General features: G+C 54.8%; 1 protein-coding gene across 1 annotated transcript in view; it reads right to left on the reverse strand.

Moving 5' to 3' along the window:
• The window catches only part of LOC311144426 (A disintegrin and metalloproteinase with thrombospondin motifs 3-like), a gene marked incomplete at both ends in the record, with an annotated part of 287,624 nt that overhangs the window by 163,058 nt on the left and 104,707 nt on the right, over positions 1-19,859 (reverse strand). Inside the window, one exon of the mRNA XM_084180433.1 lies at positions 19,246-19,351. Within this exon, the coding sequence (XP_084036559.1) occupies positions 19,246-19,351 (106 nt within the window). The remainder of the gene's footprint in view (positions 1-19,245; positions 19,352-19,859) is intronic.

A 19,859-nucleotide genomic window follows, 5' to 3' on the forward strand; every position in this document is an offset into this window, starting at 1 on the left:
CCACTACCTCTCCAGATCCCCACTACCTATCCAGCTCCCCACAACCTCTCCAGCTCCCCACTACCTCTCCAGCTCCCCACTACCTCTCCAGCTCCCCACTACCTCTCCAGCTCCCCACTACCTCTCCAGCTCCCCACTACCTCTCCAGCTCCCCACTACCTCTCCAGATCCCCACTACCTCTCCAGATCCCCACTACCTCTCCAGCTCCCCTCTACCTCTCTAGATCCCCACTACCTCTCCAGCTCCCCACTACCTCTCCAGCTCCCCACTACCTCTCCAGCTCCCCACTACCTCTCCAGCTCCCCACTACCTCTCCATCTCCTCCGGCCTGCCCACTACCTCTCCAGCTCCCCAATACCTCTCCAGCTCCTCCGGCCTGCCCACTAACTCTCCAGCTCCCCACTACCTCTCCAGCTCCCCACTACCTCTCCAGCTCCCCACTACCTCTCCAGCTCCCCACTACCATCTTTCCAGCTCCCCACTACCTCTCCAGCTCCCCACTACCTCTCCAGCTCCCCACTACCTCTCCAGCTCCCCACTACCTCTCCAGCTCCTCCGGCCTGCCCACTACCTCTCCAGCTCCCCACTACCTCTCCAGCTCCCCACTACCTCTCCAGATCCCCACTACCTCTCCAGCTCCTCCGGCCTCCCCACTACCTCTCCAGCTCCCCACTACCTCTCCAGCTCCCCACTACCTCTCCAGCTCCCCACTACCTCTCCAGCTCCCTACTTCCTCTCCAGCTCCCCACTACCTCTCCAGCTCCCCACTACCTCTCCAGCTCCCCTCTACCTCTCCAGCTCCCCACTATTCTCTCCAGCTCCTCCGGCCTGCCCACTACCTCTCCAGCTCCCCACTACCTCTCCAGCTCCCCACTACCTCTCCAGCTCCCCTCTACCTCTCCAGCTCCCCACTATTCTCTCCAGCTCCTCCGGCCTGCCCACTACCTCTCCAGCTCCCCACTACCTCTCCAGATCCCCACTACCTATCCAGCTCCCCACAACCTCTCCAGCTCCCCACTACCTCTCCAGCTCCCCACTACCTCTCCAGCTCCCCACTACCTCTCCAGCTCCCCACTACCTCTCCAGCTCCCCACTACCTCTCCAGATCCCCACTACCTCTCCAGATCCCCACTACCTCTCCAGCTCCCCTCTACCTCTCTAGATCCCCACTACCTCTCCAGCTCCCCACTACCTCTCCAGCTCCCCACTACCTCTCCAGCTCCCCACTACCTCTCCAGCTCCCCACTACCTCTCCATCTCCTCCGGCCTGCCCACTACCTCTCCAGCTCCCCAATACCTCTCCAGCTCCTCCGGCCTGCCCACTAACTCTCCAGCTCCCCACTACCTCTCCAGCTCCCCACTACCTCTCCAGCTCCCCACTACCTCTCCAGCTCCCCACTACCATCTTTCCAGCTCCCCACTACCTCTCCAGCTCCCCACTAACTCTCCAGCTGCCCACTACCTCTCCAGCTCCTCCGGCCTGCCCACTAACTTTCCAGCTCCCCACTACCTCTCCAGCTCCCCACTACCTCTCCAGCTCCCTACTTCCTCTCCAGCTCCCCACTACCTCTCCAGCTCCCCACTACCTCTCCAGATCCCCACTAACTCTCCAGCTCCCCACTACCTCTCCAGCTCCTCTGGCCTCCCCACTTCCTCTCCAGCTCCCCACTATCTCTCCAGCTCCCCACTACCTCTCCAGCTCCTCCGGCCTGCCAACTACCTCTCCAGCTCCCCACTACCTCTCCAGCTCCTCCGGCCTGCCCACTACCTCTCCAGCTCCCCACTACCTCTCCAGCTCCCCACTACCTCTCCAGCTCCCCACTACCTCTCCAGCTCCCCACTACCTCTCCAGCTCCTCCGGCCTGCCCACTACCTCTCCAGCTCCCCACTACCTCTCCAGCTACCCTCTACCTTTCCAGCTCCCCACTACCTCTCCAGCTCCCCACTACCTCTCCAGCTCCCCACTACCTCTCCAGCTCCCCACTTCCTCTCCAGATCCCCACTAACTCTCCAGCTCCTCTGGCCTCTCCACTTCATCTCCAGCTCCCCACTAACTCTCCAGCTCCCCACTACCTCTCCAGCTCCTCCGGCCTGCCCACTACCTCTCCAGCTCCCCACTACCTCTCCAGCTCCCCACTTCCTCTCCAGCTCCCCACTACCTCTCCAGCTCCCCACTTCATCTCCAGCTCCCCACTAACTCTCCAGCTCCCCACTACCTCTCCAGCTCCTCCGGCCTGCCCACTACCTCTCCAGCTCCCCACTACCTCTCCAGCTCCCCACTTCCTCTCCAGCTCCCCACTACCTCTCCAGCTCCACACTACCTCTCCAGCTCCCAACTACCTCTCCAGCTCCCCACTACCTCTCCAGCTCCCCACTACCTCTCCAGCTCCACACTACCTCTCCAGCTCCCCACTTCCTCTCCAGCTCCCCACTACCTCTCCAGCTCCCCACTACCTCTCCAGCTCCCCACTACCTCTCCAGCTCCCCACTACCTCTCCAGCTCCTCTGGCCTCCCCACTACCTCTCCAGCTCCCCACTACCTCTCCAGCTCCTCCGGCCTGCCCACTAACTCTCCAGCTCCCCACTACCTCTCCAGCTCCCCACTTCCTCTCCAGCTCCCCACTACCTCTCCAGCTCCCCACTTCATCTCCAGCTCCCCACTAACTCTCCAGCTCCCCACTACCTCTCCAGCTCCTCCGGCCTGCCCACTACCTCTCCAGCTCCCCACTACCTCTCCAGCTCCCCACTTCCTCTCCAGCTCCCCACTACCTCTCCAGCTCCACACTACCTCTCCAGCTCCCCACTACCTCTCCAGCTCCCCACTACCTCTCCAGCTCCTCTGGCCTCCCCACTACCTCTCCAGCTCCCCACTACCTCTCCAGCTCCTCCGGCCTGCCCACTAACTCTCCAGCTCCCCACTACCTCTCCAGCTCCCCACTTCCTCTCCAGCTCCCCACTACCTCTCCAGCTCCCCACTACCTCTCCAGCTCCCCACTACCTCTCCAGCTCCCCACTTCCTTCTCCAGCTCCCCTCTACCTCTCCAGCTCCCCTCTACCTCTCCAGCTCCCCACTTCATCTCCAGCTCCCCACTAACTCTCCAGCTCCCCACTACCTCTCCAGCTCCCCACTTCCTCTCCAGCTCCCCACTACCTCTCCAGCTCCCCACTACCTCTCCAGCTCCCCACTACCTCTCCAGCTCCCCACTTCCTTCTCCAGCTCCCCTCTACCTCTCCAGCTCCCCACTACCTCTCCAGCTCCCTATTTCCTCTCCAGCTCCCCACTACCTCTCCAGATCCCCACTAACTCTCCAGATCTCCACTAACTCTCCAGCTCCTCTGGCCTCCCCACTTCATCTCCAGCTCCCCACTACCTCTCCAGCTCCCCACTACCTCTCCAGCTCCTCCGGCCTGCCCACTAACTCTCCAGCTCCCCACTACCTCTCCAGCTCCTCCGGCCTGCCCACTACCTCTCCAGCTCCCCACTACCTCTCCAGCTCCCCTCTACCTCTCCAGCTCCCCACTACCTCTCCAGCTCCCCACTACCTCTCCAGCTCCCCACTAACTCTCCAGCTCCCCACTACCTCTCCAGCTCCTCCGGCCTGCCCACTAACTCTCCAGCTCCCCACTACCTCTCCAGCTCCCCAATACCTCTCCAGCTCCCCTCTACCTCTCCAGCTCCCCACTAACTCTCCAGCTCCCCACTACCTCTCCAGCTCCCCACTACCTCTCCAGCTCCCCATTACCTCTCCAGATCCCCACTACCTCTCCAGCTCCCCACTACCTCTCCAGCTCCCCACTACCTCTCCAGCTCCCCACTACCTCTCCAGCTCCCCACTACCTCTCCAGATCCCCACTACCTCTCCAGCTCCCCACTACCTCTCCAGATCCCCACTACCTCTCCAGATCCCCACTAACTCTCCAGATCCCCACTAACTCTCCAGCTCCCCACTACCTCTCCACCTCCTCTGGCCTCCCCACTACCTCTCCAGCTCCCCACTACCTCTCCAGCTCCCCACTACCTCTCCAGCTCCTCCGGCCTCCCCACTAACTCTCCAGCTCCCCACTACCTCTCCAGCTCCCGACTACCTCTCCAGCTCCTCCGGCCTGCCCACTACCTCTCCAGCTCCCCACTACCTCTCCAGCTCCTCCGGCCTCCCCACTAACTCTCCAGCTCCCCACTACCTCTCCAGCTCCTCCGGCCTGCCCACTACCTCTCCAGCTCCCCACTACCTCTCCAGCTCCCCACTACCTCTCCAGCTCCCCACTACCTCTCCAGCTCCTCTGGCCTCCCCAATACCTCTCAAGATCCCCACTACCTCTCCAGCTCCCCACTACCTCTCCAGCTCCCCACTACCTCTCCAGCTCCTCTGGCCTCCCCACTACCTCTCCAGCTCCCCACTACCTCTCCAGCTCCCCACTACCTCTCCAGCTCCCCACTACCTCTCCAGCTCCTCCGGCCTGCCCACTACCTCTCCAGCTCCCCACTACCTTTCCAGCTCCCCACTACCTCTCCAGATCCTGACTACCTATCCAGCTCCTCCGGCCTGCCCACTACCTCTCCAGCTCCCCACTAACTCTCCAGCTCCCCACTACCTCTCCAGCTCCCCACTACCTCTCCAGCTCCACCGGCCTGCCCACTACCTCTCCAGCTCCCCACTACCTCTTCAGCTCCCCACTACCTCTCCAGCTCCCCACTACCTCTCCAGCTCCTCCGGCCTGCCCACTACCTCTCCAGCTCCCCACTACCTCTCCAGCTACCCTCTACCTCTCCAACTCCCCACTACCTCTCCAGCTCCCCTCTACCTCTCCAGCTCCCCACTATTCTCTCCAGCTCCTCCGGCCTGCCCACTACCTCTCCAGCTCCCCACTACCTCTCCAGATCCCCACTACCTATCCAGCTCCCCACAACCTCTCCAGCTCCCCACTACCTCTCCAGCTCCCCACTACCTCTCCAGCTCCCCACTACCTCTCCAGCTCCCCACTACCTCTCCAGATCCCCACTACCTCTCCAGATCCCCACTACCTCTCCAGCTCCCCTCTACCTCTCTAGATCCCCACTACCTCTCCAGCTCCCCACTACCTCTCCAGCTCCCCACTACCTCTCCAGCTCCCCACTACCTCTCCATCTCCTCCGGCCTGCCCACTACCTCTCCAGCTCCCCACTACCTCTCCAGCTCCTCCGGCCTGCCCACTAACTCTCCAGCTCCCCACTACCTCTCCAGCTCCCCACTACCTCTCCAGCTCCCCACTACCTCTCCAGCTCCCCACTACCATCTTTCCAGCTCCCCACTACCTCTCCAGCTCCCCACTAACTCTCCAGCTGCCCATTACCTCTCCAGCTCCTCCGGCCTGCCAACTAACTTTCCAGCTCCCCACTACCTCTCCAGCTCCCCACTACCTCTCCAGCTCCCTACTTCCTCTCCAGCTCCCCACTACCTCTCCAGCTCCCCACTACCTCTCCAGCTCCCCACTACCTCTCCAGCTCCTCTGGCCTCCCCACTTCCTCTCCAGCTCCCCACTATCTCTCCAGCTCCCCACTACCTCTCCAGCTCCTCCGGCCTGCCCACTACCTCTCCAGCTCCCCACTACCTCTCCAGCTCCTCCGGCCTGCCCACTAACTCTCCAGATCCCCACTACCTCTCCAGCTCCTCCGGCCTGCCCACTACCTCTCCAGCTCCCTACTACCTCTCCAGCTCCTCCGGCCTGCCCACTAACTCTCCAGATCCCCACTACCTCTCCAGCTCCTCCGGCCTGCCCACTACCTCTCCAGCTCCCCACTACCTCTCCAGCTCCCCACTACCTCTCCAGCTCCACACTACCTCTCCAGCTCCCCACTACCTCTCCAGCTCCCCACTAACTCTCCAGCTCCCCACTACCTCTCCAGCTCCTCCGGCCTGCCCACTACCTCTCCAGCTCCCCACTAACTCTCCAGATCCCCACTACCTCTCCAGCTCCTCCGGCCTGCCCACTACCTCTCCAGCTCCCCACTACCTCTCCAGCTCCCCACTACCTCTCCAGCCCCACACTACCTCTCCAGCTCCCCACTACCTCTCCAGCTCCCCACTAACTCTCCAGCTCCCCACTACCTCTCCAGCTCCTCCGGCCTGCCCACTACCTTTCCAGCTCCCCACTACCTCTCCAGCTCCCGACTACCTCTCCAGCTCCCTACTACCTCTCCAGCTCCTCCGGCCTGCCCACTAACTCTCCAGCTCCCCACTACCTCTCCAGCTCCCCACTTCCTCTCCAGCTCCCCACTACCTCTCCAGCTCCCCACTACCTCTCCAGCTCCCCACTACCTCTCCAGCTCCCCACTTCCTCTCCAGCTCCCCTCTACCTCTCCAGCTCCCTACTTCCTCTCCAGCTCCCCACTACCTCTCCAGCTCCCCACTACCTCTCCAGATCCCCACTAACTCTCCAGCTCCCCACTACCTCTCCAGCTCCTCTGGCCTCCCCACTTCCTCTCCAGCTCCCCACTATCTCTCCAGCTCCCCACTACCTCTCCAGCTCCTCCGGCCTGCCCACTACCTCTCCAGCTCCCCACTACCTCTCCAGCTCCTCCGGCCTGCCCACTAACTCTCCAGATCCCCACTACCTCTCCAGCTCCTCCGGCCTGCCCACTACCTCTCCAGCTCCCTACTACCTCTCCAGCTCCTCCGGCCTGCCCACTAACTCTCCAGATCCCCACTACCTCTCCAGCTCCTCCGGCCTGCCCACTACCTCTCCAGCTCCCCACTACCTCTCCAGCTCCCCACTACCTCTCCAGCTCCACACTACCTCTCCAGCTCCCCACTACCTCTCCAGCTCCCCACTAACTCTCCAGCTCCCCACTACCTCTCCAGCTCCTCCGGCCTGCCCACTACCTCTCCAGCTCCCCACTAACTCTCCAGATCCCCACTACCTCTCCAGCTCCTCCGGCCTGCCCACTACCTCTCCAGCTCCCCACTACCTCTCCAGCTCCCCACTACCTCTCCAGCTCCACACTACCTCTCCAGCTCCCCACTACCTCTCCAGCTCCCCACTAACTCTCCAGCTCCCCACTACCTCTCCAGCTCCTCCGGCCTGCCCACTACCTCTCCAGCTCCCCACTACCTCTCCAGCTCCCGACTACCTCTCCAGCTCCCTACTACCTCTCCAGCTCCTCCGGCCTGCCCACTAACTCTCCAGCTCCCCACTACCTCTCCAGCTCCCCACTTCCTCTCCAGCTCCCCACTACCTCTCCAGCTCCCCACTACCTCTCCAGCTCCCCACTACCTCTCCAGCTCCCCACTTCCTCTCCAGCTCCCCTCTACCTCTCCAGCTCCCCACTACCTCTCCAGCTCCCTACTTCCTCTCCAGCTCCCCACTACCTCTCCAGATCCCCACTAACTCTCCAGATCCCCACTAACTCTCCAGCTCCTCTGGCCTCCCCACTTCATCTCCAGCTCCCCACTACCTCTCCAGCTCCCCACTACCTCTCCAGCTCCCCACTTCCTCTCCAGCTCCCCTCTACCTCTCCAGCTCCCCACTACATCTCCAGCTCCCTACTTCCTCTCCAGCTCCCCACTACCTCTCCAGATCCCCACTAACTCTCCAGATCCCCACTAACTCTCCAGCTCCTCTGGCCTCCCCACTTCATCTCCAGCTCCCCACTACCTCTCCAGCTCCCCACTACCTCTCCAGCTCCTCCGGCCTGCCCACTAACTCTCCAGCTCCCCACTACCTCTCCAGCTCCTCCGGCCTGCCCACTACCTCTCCAGCTCCCCACTACCTCTCCAGCTCCCCTCTACCTCTCCAGCTCCCCACTACCTCTCCAGCTCCCCACTACCTCTCCAGCTCCTCCGGCCTGCCCACTAACTCTCCAGCTCCCCACTACCTCTCCAGCTCCCCACTACCTCTCCAGCTCCTCTGGCCTCCCCACTACCTCTCCAGCTCCCCACTACCTCTCCAGCTCCCCACTACCTCTCCAGCTCCCCACTACCTCTCCAGCTCCTCCGGCCTGCCCACTACCTCTCCAGCTCCCCACTACCTTTCCAGCTCCCCACTACCTCTCCAGATCCTGACTACCTATCCAGCTCCTCCGGCCTGCCCACTACCTCTCCAGCTCCCCACTACCTCTCCAGCTCCTCCGGCCTGCCCACTAACTCTCCAGCTCCCCACTACCTCTCCAGCTCCCCACTACCTCTCCAGCTCCTCCGGCCTGCCCACTACCTCTCCAGCTCCCCACTACCTCTTCAGCTCCCCACTACCTCTCCAGCTCCCCTCTACCTCTCCAGCTCCCCACTAACTCTCCAGCTCCCCACTACCTCTCCAGCTCCCCACTACCTCTCCAGATCCCCACTACCTCTCCAGCTCCCCATTACCTCTCCAGATCCCCACTACCTCTCCAGCTCCCCACTACCTCTCCAGCTCCCCACTACCTCTACAGCTCCCCACTAACTCTCCAGCTCCCCACTAACTCTCCAGCTCCCCACTACCTCTCCAGCTCCTCTGTGTTCCCCACTACCTCTCCAGCTCCCCACTACCTCTCCAGCTCCCCACTAACTCTCCAGCTCCCCACTACCTCTCCAGCTCCTTCGGCCTGCCCACTAACTCTCCAGCTCCCCACTACCTCTCCAGCTCCCCAATACCTCTCCAGCTCCCCTCTACCTCTCCAGCTCCCCACTAACTCTCCAGCTCCCCACTACCTCTCCAGCTCCCCACTACCTCTCCAGATCCCCACTACCTCTCCAGCTCCCCATTACCTCTCCAGATCCCCACTACCTCTCCAGCTCCCCACTACCTCTCCAGCTCCCCACTACCTCTCCAGCTCCCCACTACCTCTCCAGATCCCCACTACCTCTCCAGATCCCCACTACCTCTCCAGATCCCCACTACCTCTCCAGATCCCCACTAACTCTCCAGATCCCCACTAACTCTCCAGCTCCCCACTACCTCTCCACCTCCTCCGGCCTCCCCACTACCTCTCCAGCTCCCCACTACCTCTCCAGCTCCCCACTAACTCTCCAGATCCCCACTACCTCTCCAGCTCCTCCGGCCTCCCCACTAACTCTCCAGCTCCCCACTACCTCTCCAGCTCCTCCGGCCTGCCCACTACCTCTCCAGCTCCCCACTACCTCTCCAGCTCCCCACTACCTCTCCAGCTCCCCACTACCTCTCCAGCTCCTCCGGCCTGCCCACTAACTCTCCAGCTCCCCACTACCTCTCCAGCTCCCCACTACCTCTCCAGCTCCCCACTACCTCTCCAGCTCCCCACTAGCTCTCCAGATCCCCACTACATCACCAGATCCCCACTACCTCTCCAGCTCCCCACTACCTCTCCAGCTCCCCACTACCTCTCCAGCTCCCCACTACCTCTCCAGCTCCCCACTACCTCTCCAGCTCCTCTGGCCTCCCCAATACCTCTCAAGATCCCCACTACCTCTCCAGCTCCCCACTACCTCTCCAGCTCCCCACTACCTCTCCAGCTCCTCTGGCCTCCCCACTACCTCTCCAGCTCCCCACTACCTCTCCAGCTCCTCCGGCCTGCCCACTACCTCTCCAGCTCCCCACTACCAATCCAGCTCCCCACTACCTCTCCAGCTCCCCACTACCTCTCCAGCTCCTCCGGCCTGCCCACTAACTCTCCAGCTCCCCACTACCTCTCCAGCTCCCCACTACCTCTCCAGCTCCTCCGGCCTGCCCACTACCTCTCCAGCTCCCCACTACCTCTCCAGCTCCCCACTACCTCTCCAGCTCCCCACTACCTCTCCAGCTCCTCCGGCCTGCCCACTACCTCTCCAGCTCCCCACTACCTCTCCAGCTCCCCTCTACCTCTCCAGCTCCCCACTATTCTCTCCAGCTCCTCCGGCCTGCCCACTACCTCTCCAGCTCCCCACTACCTCTCCAGATCCCCACTACCTATCCAGATCCCCACTACCTATCCAGCTCCCCACAACCTCTCCAGCTCCCCACTACCTCTCCAGCTCCCCACTACCTCTCCAGCTCCCCACTACCTCTCCAGATCCCCACTACCTCTCCAGCTCCTCCGGCCTGCCCACTACCTCTCCAGCTCCCCACTACCTCTCCAGCTCCCCACTACCTCTCCAGCTCCCCACTAACTCTCCAGCTCCCCACTAACTCTCCAGCTCCTCCGGCCTGCCCACTAACTCTCCAGCTCCCCACTACCTCTCCAGCTCCCCACTTCCTCTCCAGCTCCCCACTACCTCTCCAGCTCCCCACTACCTCTCCAGCTCCCCACTACCTCTCCAGCTCCCCACTACCTCTCCAGCTCCCCACTTCCTCTCCAGCTCCCCTCTACCTCTCCAGCTCCCCACTACCTCTCCAGCTCCCTACTTCCTCTCCAGCTCCCCACTACCTCTCCAGATCCCCACTAAATCTCCAGATCCCCACTAACTCTCCAGCTCCTCTGGCCTCCCCACTTCATCTCCAGCTCCCCACTACCTCTCCAGCTCCCCACTACCTCTCCAGCTCCTCCAGCTCCCCACTACCTCTCCAGCTCCTCCGGCCTGCCCACTACCTCTCCAGCTCCCCACTACCTCTCCAGCTCCCCTCTACCTCTCCAGCTCCCCACTACCTCTCCAGCTCCCCACTACCTCTCCAGCTCCCCACTAACTCTCCAGCTCCCCACTACCTCTCCAGCTCCTCCGGCCTGCCCACTAACTCTCCAGCTCCCCACTACCTCTCCAGCTCCCCAATACCTCTCCAGCTCCCCAATACCTCTCCAGCTCCCCACTAACTCTCCAGCTCCCCACTTATTCTCCAGCTCCCCACTACCTCTCCAGCTCCTCCGGCCTGCCCATTACCTCTCCAGCTCCCCACTACCTCTCCAGCTCCCCTTCAGCTCGCCACTACCTCTCCAGCTCCCCACTACCTCACCAGCTCCCCACTACCTCTCCAGCTCCCCTCCAGCTCCCCACTAACTCTCCAGCTCCCCACTACCTCTCCAGCTCCCCACTACCTCCCCACTTCCTATCCAGCTCCCCACTACCTTTCCAGCTCCCCACTATCTCTCCAGCTCCCCACTACCTCTCCAGCTCCCCACTACCTCTCCAGCTCCCCACTACCTCTCCAGCTCCCCACTACCTCTCCAGCTCCCCACCCAGCTCCCCACTACCTCTCCAGCTCCCCACTACCTATCCAGCTCCCCACTACCTTTCCATCATCTGGGCTGTACCCAGTGTACCCATAAGGGGGCAGTCTATTTGCTATGGTCTGATGAGTATGCCCTAATTATATGTCTATGTGGCTGACAGCCTCCCTATGGCCAGCCTCCCTATGGCCAGCCTCCCTATGGCCAGCCTCCCTATGGCCAGCCTCCCTATGGCCTGCCCTGAAATCTACAGTCCTGACAGAGTAATGGGACAAATGTCCCTGGTGTTCAGTTAAGAGTTCACAACTAAAATTGACACCAGGAGCTAAAATGGAACAAATTATATTTCAGCTGAAAGCCCAAAAATGACCACGTCAAAATGCTGACGCTATCAGTAAGAACAGCAGTAGAATGGCCTGAATGGTGATCATCTGTGTCATTCAGCTGTTATTCAGACATGTTAAATGATATCATATTAAGGATATAAGGATGTTATGTCAGATTGAAGTCAGTCTGGAGGAGAAAGGACATGATGTAGTATAATAGGGAGGAGAGGCTGTAGAATAGATGGACCTGTCTCTGAGCTGTGGGACATGATGTAGTATAATAAGGAGGAGAGGCTGTAGAATAGATGGACCTGTCTCTGAGCTGTGGGACATGATGGAGTATAATAGGGAGGAGAGGCTGTAGAATAGATGGACCTGTCTCTGAGCTGTGGGACATGATGTAGTATAATAAGGAGGAGAGGCTGTAGGATAGATGGACCTGTCTCTGAGCTGTGGGACATGATGTAGTATAATAAGGAGGAGAGGCTGTAGAATAGATGGACCTGTCTCTGAGCTGTGGGACATGATGTAGTATAATAAGGAGGAGAGGCTGTAGAATAGATGGACCTGTCTCTGAGCTGTGGGACATGATGTAGTATAATAAGGAGGAGAGGCTGTAGGATAGATGGACCTGTCTCTGAGCTGTGGGACATGATGTAGTATAATAGGGAGGAGAGGCTGTAGAATAGATGGACCTGTCTCTGAGCTGTGGGACATGATGTAGTATAATAGGGAGGAGAGGCTGTAGAATAGATGGACCTGTCTCTGAGCTGTGGGACATGATGTAGTATAATAAGGAGGAGAGGCTGTAGGATAGATGGACCTGTCTCTGAGCTGTGGGACATGATGTAGTATAATAGGGAGGAGAGGCTGTAGAATAGATGGACCTGTCTCTGAGCTGTGGGACATGATGGAGTATAATAAGGAGGAGAGGCTGTAGAATAGATGGACCTGTCTCTGAGCTGTGGGACATGATGTAGTATAATAGGGAGGAGAGGCTGTAGAATAGATGGACCTGTCTCTGAGCTGTGGGACATGATGTAGTATAATAAGGAGGAGAGGCTGTAGGATAGATGGACCTGTCTCTGAGCTGTGGGACATGATGGAGTATAATAAGGAGGAGAGGCTGTAGGATAGATGGACCTGTCTCTGAGCTGTGGGACATGATGTAGTATAATAAGGAGGAGAGGCTGTAGGATAGATGGACCTGTCTCTGAGCTGTGGGACATGATGTAGTATAATAAGGAGGAGAGGCTGTAGAATAGATGGACCTGTCTCTGAGCTGTGGGACATGATGTAGTATAATAAGGAGGAGAGGCTGTAGAATAGATGGACCTGTCTCTGAGCTGTGGGACATGATGGAGTATAATAAGGAGGAGAGGCTGTAGAATAGATGGACCTGTCTCTGAGCTGTGGGACATGATGTAGTATAATAAGGAGGAGAGGCTGTAGAATAGATGGACCTGTCTCTGAGCTGTGGGACATGATGTAGTATAATAAGGAGGAGAGGCTGTAGAATAGATGGACCTGTCTCTGAGCTGTGGGACATGATGGAGTATAATAAGGAGGAGAGGCTGTAGGATAGATGGACCTGTCTCTGAGCTGTGGGCAGGACATGATGTAGTATAATAAGGAGGAGAGGCTGTAGGATAGATGGACCTGTCTCTGAGCTGTGGGACATGATGTAGTATAATAGGGAGGAGAGGCTGTAGGATAGATGGACCTGTCTCTGAGCTGTGGGACATGATGGAGTATAATAAGGAGGAGAGGCTGTAGAATAGATGGACCTGTCTCTGAGCTGTAGGACATGATGTAGTATAATAAGGAGGAGAGGCTGTAGAATAGATGGACCTGTCTCTGAGCTGTGGGACATGATGTAGTATAATAAGGAGGAGAGGCTGTAGAATAGATGGACCTGTCTCTGAGCTGTGGGACATGATGGAGTATAATAGGGAGGAGAGGCTGTAGAATAGATGGACCTGTCTCTGAGCTGTGGGACATGATGGAGTATAATAGGGAGGAGAGGCTGTAGAATAGATGGACCTGTCTCTGAGCTGTGGGACATGATGTAGTATAATAGGGAGGAGAGGCTGTAGGATAGATGGACCTGTCTCTGAGCTGTGGGACATGATGTAGTATAATAGGGAGGAGAGGCTGTAGGATAGATGGACCTGTCTCTGAGCTGTGGGACATGATGGAGTATAATAGGGAGGAGAGGCTGTAGAATAGATGGACCTGTCTCTGAGCTGTGGGACATGATGTAGTATAATAGGGAGGAGAGGCTGTAGGATAGATGGACCTGTCTCTGAGCTGTGGGACATGATGTAGTATAATAAGGAGGAGAGGCTGTAGGATAGATGGACCTGTCTCTGAGCTGTGGGACATGATGTAGTATAATAAGGAGGAGAGGCTGTAGGATAGATGGACCTGTCTCTGAGCTGTGGGACATGATGTAGTATAATAAGGAGGAGAGGCTGTAGAATAGATGGACCTGTCTCTGAGCTGTGGGACATGATGTAGTATAATAGGGAGGAGAGGCTGTAGAATAGATGGACCTGTCTCTGAGCTGTGGGACATGATGGAGTATAATAAGGAGGAGAGGCTGTAGGATAGATGGACCTGCAGCTGAAAGGTGGTTGAGGCAGATAACAGAGGAGCCAACTGAACACAAACCCACTGAATAGATTATGGGAAACACTATGTAACAACCTTGAACCGCCCCCGTGTCAACACATACAGTTGAAGTCGGAAGTTTACATACACCTTAGCCAAATACATTTCAACTCAGTTTTTCACAATTCCTGACATTTAATCCTAGTAAAAATTCCTTGTCTTAGGTCAGTTAGGATCACCACTTTATTTTAAGAATGTGAAATGTCAGAATAATAGTAGAGAGAATGATTTATTTCAGCTTTTATGTCTTTCATCACATTCCCAGTGGGTCAGAAGTTTACATACACTTAATTAGTATTTGGTAGCATTGCCTTTATATTGATTAACTTGGGTAAAACGTTTCAGGTGGCCTTCCACAAGCTTCCCACAATAAATTGGGTGAATTTTGGCCCATTCCTCCTGACAGAGCTGGTGTAACTGAGTCAGGTTTGTAGGCCTCCTTACTCGCACACGCTTTTTCAGTTCTGCCCACAAATGTTTTATAGGATTGAGGTCAGGGCTTTGTGATGGCCACTCCAAAACCTTGACTTTGTTGTCCTTAAGCCATTTTGCCACAACTTTGGAAGTATGCTTGGAGTCATTGTCCATTTGGAAGACCCATTTGCGACCAAGCTTTAACTTCCTGACTGATGTCTTGAGATGTTGCTTCATTATATCCACATAATTTTCCTTCCTGATGATGCAATCTATTTTCTGAAGTGCATCGGTCCCTCCTGCAGCAAAGCACCCCCACAGCATGATGCTGCCACCCTCGTGCTTCACGGTTGGGATGGTGTTCTTCGGCTTGCAAGCCCCCCTTTTTCCTCCAAACATAACGATGGCCATTATGGCCAAACAGTTCTATTTTTGTTTCATCAGACCAGAGGACATTTCTCCAAAAAGTACGATCTTTGTCCCCATGTGTAGTTGCAAACCGTAGTCTGGCTTTTTTATGGCGGTTTTGGAGCAGTAGCTTCTTCCTTGCTGAGCGGCCTTTCAGGTTATGTCGATATAGGACTTGTTTTACTGTGGATATAGATACTTTTGTACCTGTGAAAATGCTGGAGGAAACAAGGTCCTTTGCTGTTGTTCTGGGATTGATTTGCACCAAAGTACGTTCATCTCTAGGAGACAGAACGCGTCTCCTTCCTGAGCAGTATGACGGCTGCGTGGTCCCATGGTGTTTATACTTGCGTACTATTGTTTGTACAGATGAACTTGGTACCTTCAGGCGTTTGGAAATTGTTCTCAAGGATGAACCAGACTTGTGGAGGTCTACCATTTTTTTTTTAGGTCTTGGCTGATTTCTTTAGATTTTCCCATGATGTCAAGCAAAGAGGTACTGAGTTTGAAGGTAGGGCTTGAAATACATCCACAGCTACACCTTCAATTGACTCCAATGATGTCAATTAGCCTATCAGAAGCTTCTAAAGCCATTACATCATTTTCTGGAATTTTCCAAGCTGTTAAAAGGCACAGTCAACTTAGTGTATGTAAACTTCTGACCCACTGGAATTGTGATACAGTAAATTATAAGTGAAATAATCTGTCTGTAAACAATTGTTGGAAAAATTACTTGTGTCATGTACAAAGTAGATGTCCTAAGCGACTTGCCAAAACAATAGTTTTTTAACAAGACATTTTTGGAGTGGTTGAAAATCGAGTTTTAATGACTTAATGTGGAGTTTGCTAGAGACAAAGGAAATCTGTTTGACAAATGGCACAGTGCTAGTAAGGTAACTGATTTTAACTCTCTACGGGAGTTAATCTTGTTAGAAGAGTTTAAAAATTGCTTACCGGAACGCATTGTAGTTTATCTGAACGAACAGAAAGTATCCTCACTGTCGGAAGCGTCTGTATTGGCAGACGAGTTTGTGTTGACGCATAAGAGCGTGTTTTCGGCTCGTACGGAGAGCAGGGCTGCGGAGTTGCTAACTTTTAGTCCTAGTCGACCAGCAGTACATCCAGCACGCCCAAAAGATGTGCGTCACTGTTTCTATTGTCATAAGGTGGGACATATGGTTAATGATTGCTTTCTGCTAAAACGCAAACCGGGGATGCCTCAGCACGCCAGGCTGCCAACGGGTGTTGGGCTGATTCGTACGGTTGTAAGGCCGGAATCAAGACAGAGGCCTCATAGTGAATGTGGTTTGAAAGTCCCTGTCCCAGATCACAGTTATGAACCGTTCATTTTTGAGGGGTTTGTTTCTATATCAGATGACGAAGCGTCTCAGCGTCCAGTTAGAATCCTCAGAGATACTGGTGCGGCGCAGTCGTTCATACTATCTGATGTGTTGCCCTTGTCTAATAATACATATTGTGGTTCCAGTGTGTTAGTACAAGGAATTGAAATGGGTTTCGTCCCAGTGCCATTGCACTTTGTGAACGTACACTCTGAGTTAGTCAGTGGATTGTTCAGAGTTGGCGTACGTCCTATGTTGCCAGTAAAAGGTGTGACATTTATAATGGGCAACGATATTGCCGGAGGAAAGGTAATACCCATATTGGAGGTATTGGATAAAAGTGACCAGTCTCTCTCCGAGGAGCTGGCACAGGGTTATCCAGATGTATTCCCCGCTTGTGCTGTCACACGTGCTCAAGCACGACAAGTGGGTGAAGTGATAGATTTGTCGAACACGATTCTATTCAGAGAGTGTGACCCAGAGGATAGTTCGGGTACTACCTCTGGTAAGCTGGTGCAGTCTGACCAACAGCCCAGAGAAAGGAAGAAGGATGTGGAACTTGTTGCTGAGGCAATACAGTTACCAGTTACTCGTGAGCAGCTGATCGCTAACCAAGGTTGACATTAGCCTGGCTAAATGTTTTTCTAGTGTTGTCTCAGAGGACGAGCTAAAGAAGAAAAACATGGCATATTTCATTGATGGTAATCTCCTCATGCGTAAATGGACATCCCATGTTGACGCTGGCGAAGATTGGAATGCTGTTTACCAAATAGTGATTCCTACAGCCTTTCGACAAAATGTTTTATCCCTCGCTCATGATCACCAGTGGTCCGGACATCTGGGAGTCACCAAGACTTATGATCGTGTTTTGCGACATTTCTTTTGGCCTGGCTTAAAACAAGATGTGGCTCAGTTCTGTCGGACTTGCCACACCTGTCAAGTAGTTGGGAAACCGAACCAGGTTATTTCCCCCGCGCCTCTTTGTCCCATACCGGCCATAGGTGAACCCTTCGAACATGTGATGGTTGATTGTGTTGGACCATTACCAAAAACAAAATCTGGTAACCAGTTTATGTTAACAATTATGTGTGTGGCCACCAGGTACCCAGAGGCCATTCCTCTGCGAAGGATTACTGCTCCGGTGGTGAGTAAAGCGTTGATCAAATTCTTCTCAACTTTTGGGTTACCTAAGGTGATACAAACTGATCAGGGTACGAATTTCCTTTCTAAACTTTTCAAACAAGTGTTAAAGTCCTTGTCAGTTACACACCGTGTGTCAAGCGCGTATCACCCAGAGTCTCAGGGTGCGCTTGAACGTTGGCATCAGACCCTGAAGTCTATGCTCCGTAAATATTGCTTGGAATCTGAGAAAGAGTGGGATGAGGGAGTTCCTCTAGTGTTGTTTGCTGTCCGTGAGACAGTACAGGAATCCCTAGGGTTCAGCCCAGCTGAACTGGTGTTTGGACACACCATGAGAGGACCTATGAAAGTCCTTAAGGATCAGTTTTTGTGTCACAAGAGTTGTGTGTGAAAGAAAATGTGTTGGACTACGTTAGTCGCTTTCGTGAGCGCCTACATGCTGCCTGTGCTATAGCAAAGGAAGCGCTGTCTTCCTCACAGAAACGGATGAAACGACACTATGACACACAGGCTGTTTCTCGTTCACTGCAGCCAGGTGACCGAGTTCTTGTATTGTTGCCTGTGCCAGGAGCGTCATTGTCAGCACGTTTCTCTGGTCCTTATGTCATTGAAAAGAAACTAAGTGAAACTGACTACGTGATACAGACTCCTGATAGAAAACGCCAATCTCGTGTGTGCCACGTTAACATGTTGAAGACATACCACACCAGACCCGTCACTCAGGTAGACAGTCCAGAGATACTGACCATAACCCCTTAGTTTTTCTCCACCGGATGTACAACCAGAACCAACGCCTTATGCGTTGGGCACTTGTCGTGCAAAATTATAATTTGGAGATCCGCCACAAAAAGGGGTTGGAGAATGTGTTGGCAGATGCTTTGTCTCGTGTGTAATGATCTAGGTTTTTTTTTTGTTATCCCGATAGGATGATTTGTGAATTTGGGTGTTGTGATAGTACGTGTGTCGCAAACCATTGTGGTTTGCTCTTTTAAGGGTGGGAGTGTTACGGATACAGGTATCCTGTGTTTTTGTGTGTTTCTCTCCTTCTGCCCTATTCACAGGTGTCCTGTATGTTCCTGATTGGTGGTCGTTGAGGTGTCTGCTGATTGGACCAATCAGTGAACATTCCTGTGCATTGCACCACCTGTTACTCGTTTGTTCAATCACACATCCCATTGTATAAAAACCAGTCTTGTGTTTGTTGAGAGAGAGAGAGAGAATATTTCCGTTTGTGAGTATGGACACGGTGGTGTCCTGTTTTTGGTTACTCACTAAGTTGCTGTTTATTATGATTGGTAAATTCTGTTAGACTACTGTTTTGTTATGTGAGTGCGGATACTGTGGTGTCCTGTGTATTGTGTACTACTTAATTGCTGATTACCCTGTTTGGTAGCTTTGTGTGTTTCTGGGAAAAGGGGAGTTTAAGCTAGTTGCCCTTGGGCGTACATTACCCGTAGGAAGAAATCTGTCTAAAAACACTAGTTAGACCTGAGCGGACCACCCACTGTACTTTTGTATGACTAGCAGTAGCCTAGCGGTTCTTCAGGCAGGCTAGATCAGTTTAGGGGGTTTTACACTATTGTTTCATTTCTTGGGTCCTGCTCAGCCCTTTTTCCCAAACCCTTACCGTGTGTTCTGAAATAAACCATTTGTGTTTGACGGTAGTTCATGGTTGTTGTGTCACATTTGTTCTCACTGCTCCATGCCACACTCCTAATTTGCATAATTTATGTTACGGGTCTCATGTCCATCCACCCTAGACGTTTAGAGCCATGGGGTTCGTAACACTAAGTGTATGTAAACTTCCGACTTCAACTGTACATACACACAGACACACACACAGACACACACAGGAATAAGATAATCCGAATTTACACATGTCCGGTCTCGTGGGCGACAACGAAGGCAGAGGAGAATCCATCCTCATGGTTCAGCGTGCAGCTCCGGACCGGGTGGCACATGCCTGTTACGGGCGCGTAGCCTGCAGAGGGGAGAGAAATCATTCTACAGTGAGGTAGATATGGTGAAAGAGAGGGTTTGAATCACTCTACATTGAGGTAGATATGGTGAAAGAGAGGGTTATAAATCATTTTACAGTGAGGTAGATATGGTGAAAGAGAGGGTTATAAATCATTATACATTGAGGTAGATATGGTGAAAGAGAGGGTTATAAATCATTTTACAGTGAGGTAGATATGGTGAAAGAGAGGGGAGAGAAATCACAACACATCAGACATGCCTCCCCACTTCCTCTCCAGCTCCTCTGGGTTACCCTTCAGCTCCCCACTACCTCTCCAGCTCCTCTGGGTTACCCTTCAGCTCCCCACTACCTCTCCAGCTCCTCTGGGTTACCCTTCAGCTCCCCACTACCTCTCCAGCTCCTCTGGGTTACCCTCCAGCTCCCCACTACCTCTCCAGCTCCTCTGGGTTACCCTCCAGCTCCCCACTACCTCTCCAGCTCCTCTGGGTTACCCTCCAGCTCCACACTA

Source organism: Coregonus lavaretus, assembly GCF_964263955.1.
Source record: "Coregonus lavaretus genome assembly, chromosome: 17".
Classification (NCBI taxonomy): Eukaryota; Metazoa; Chordata; class Actinopteri; order Salmoniformes; family Salmonidae; genus Coregonus; species Coregonus lavaretus.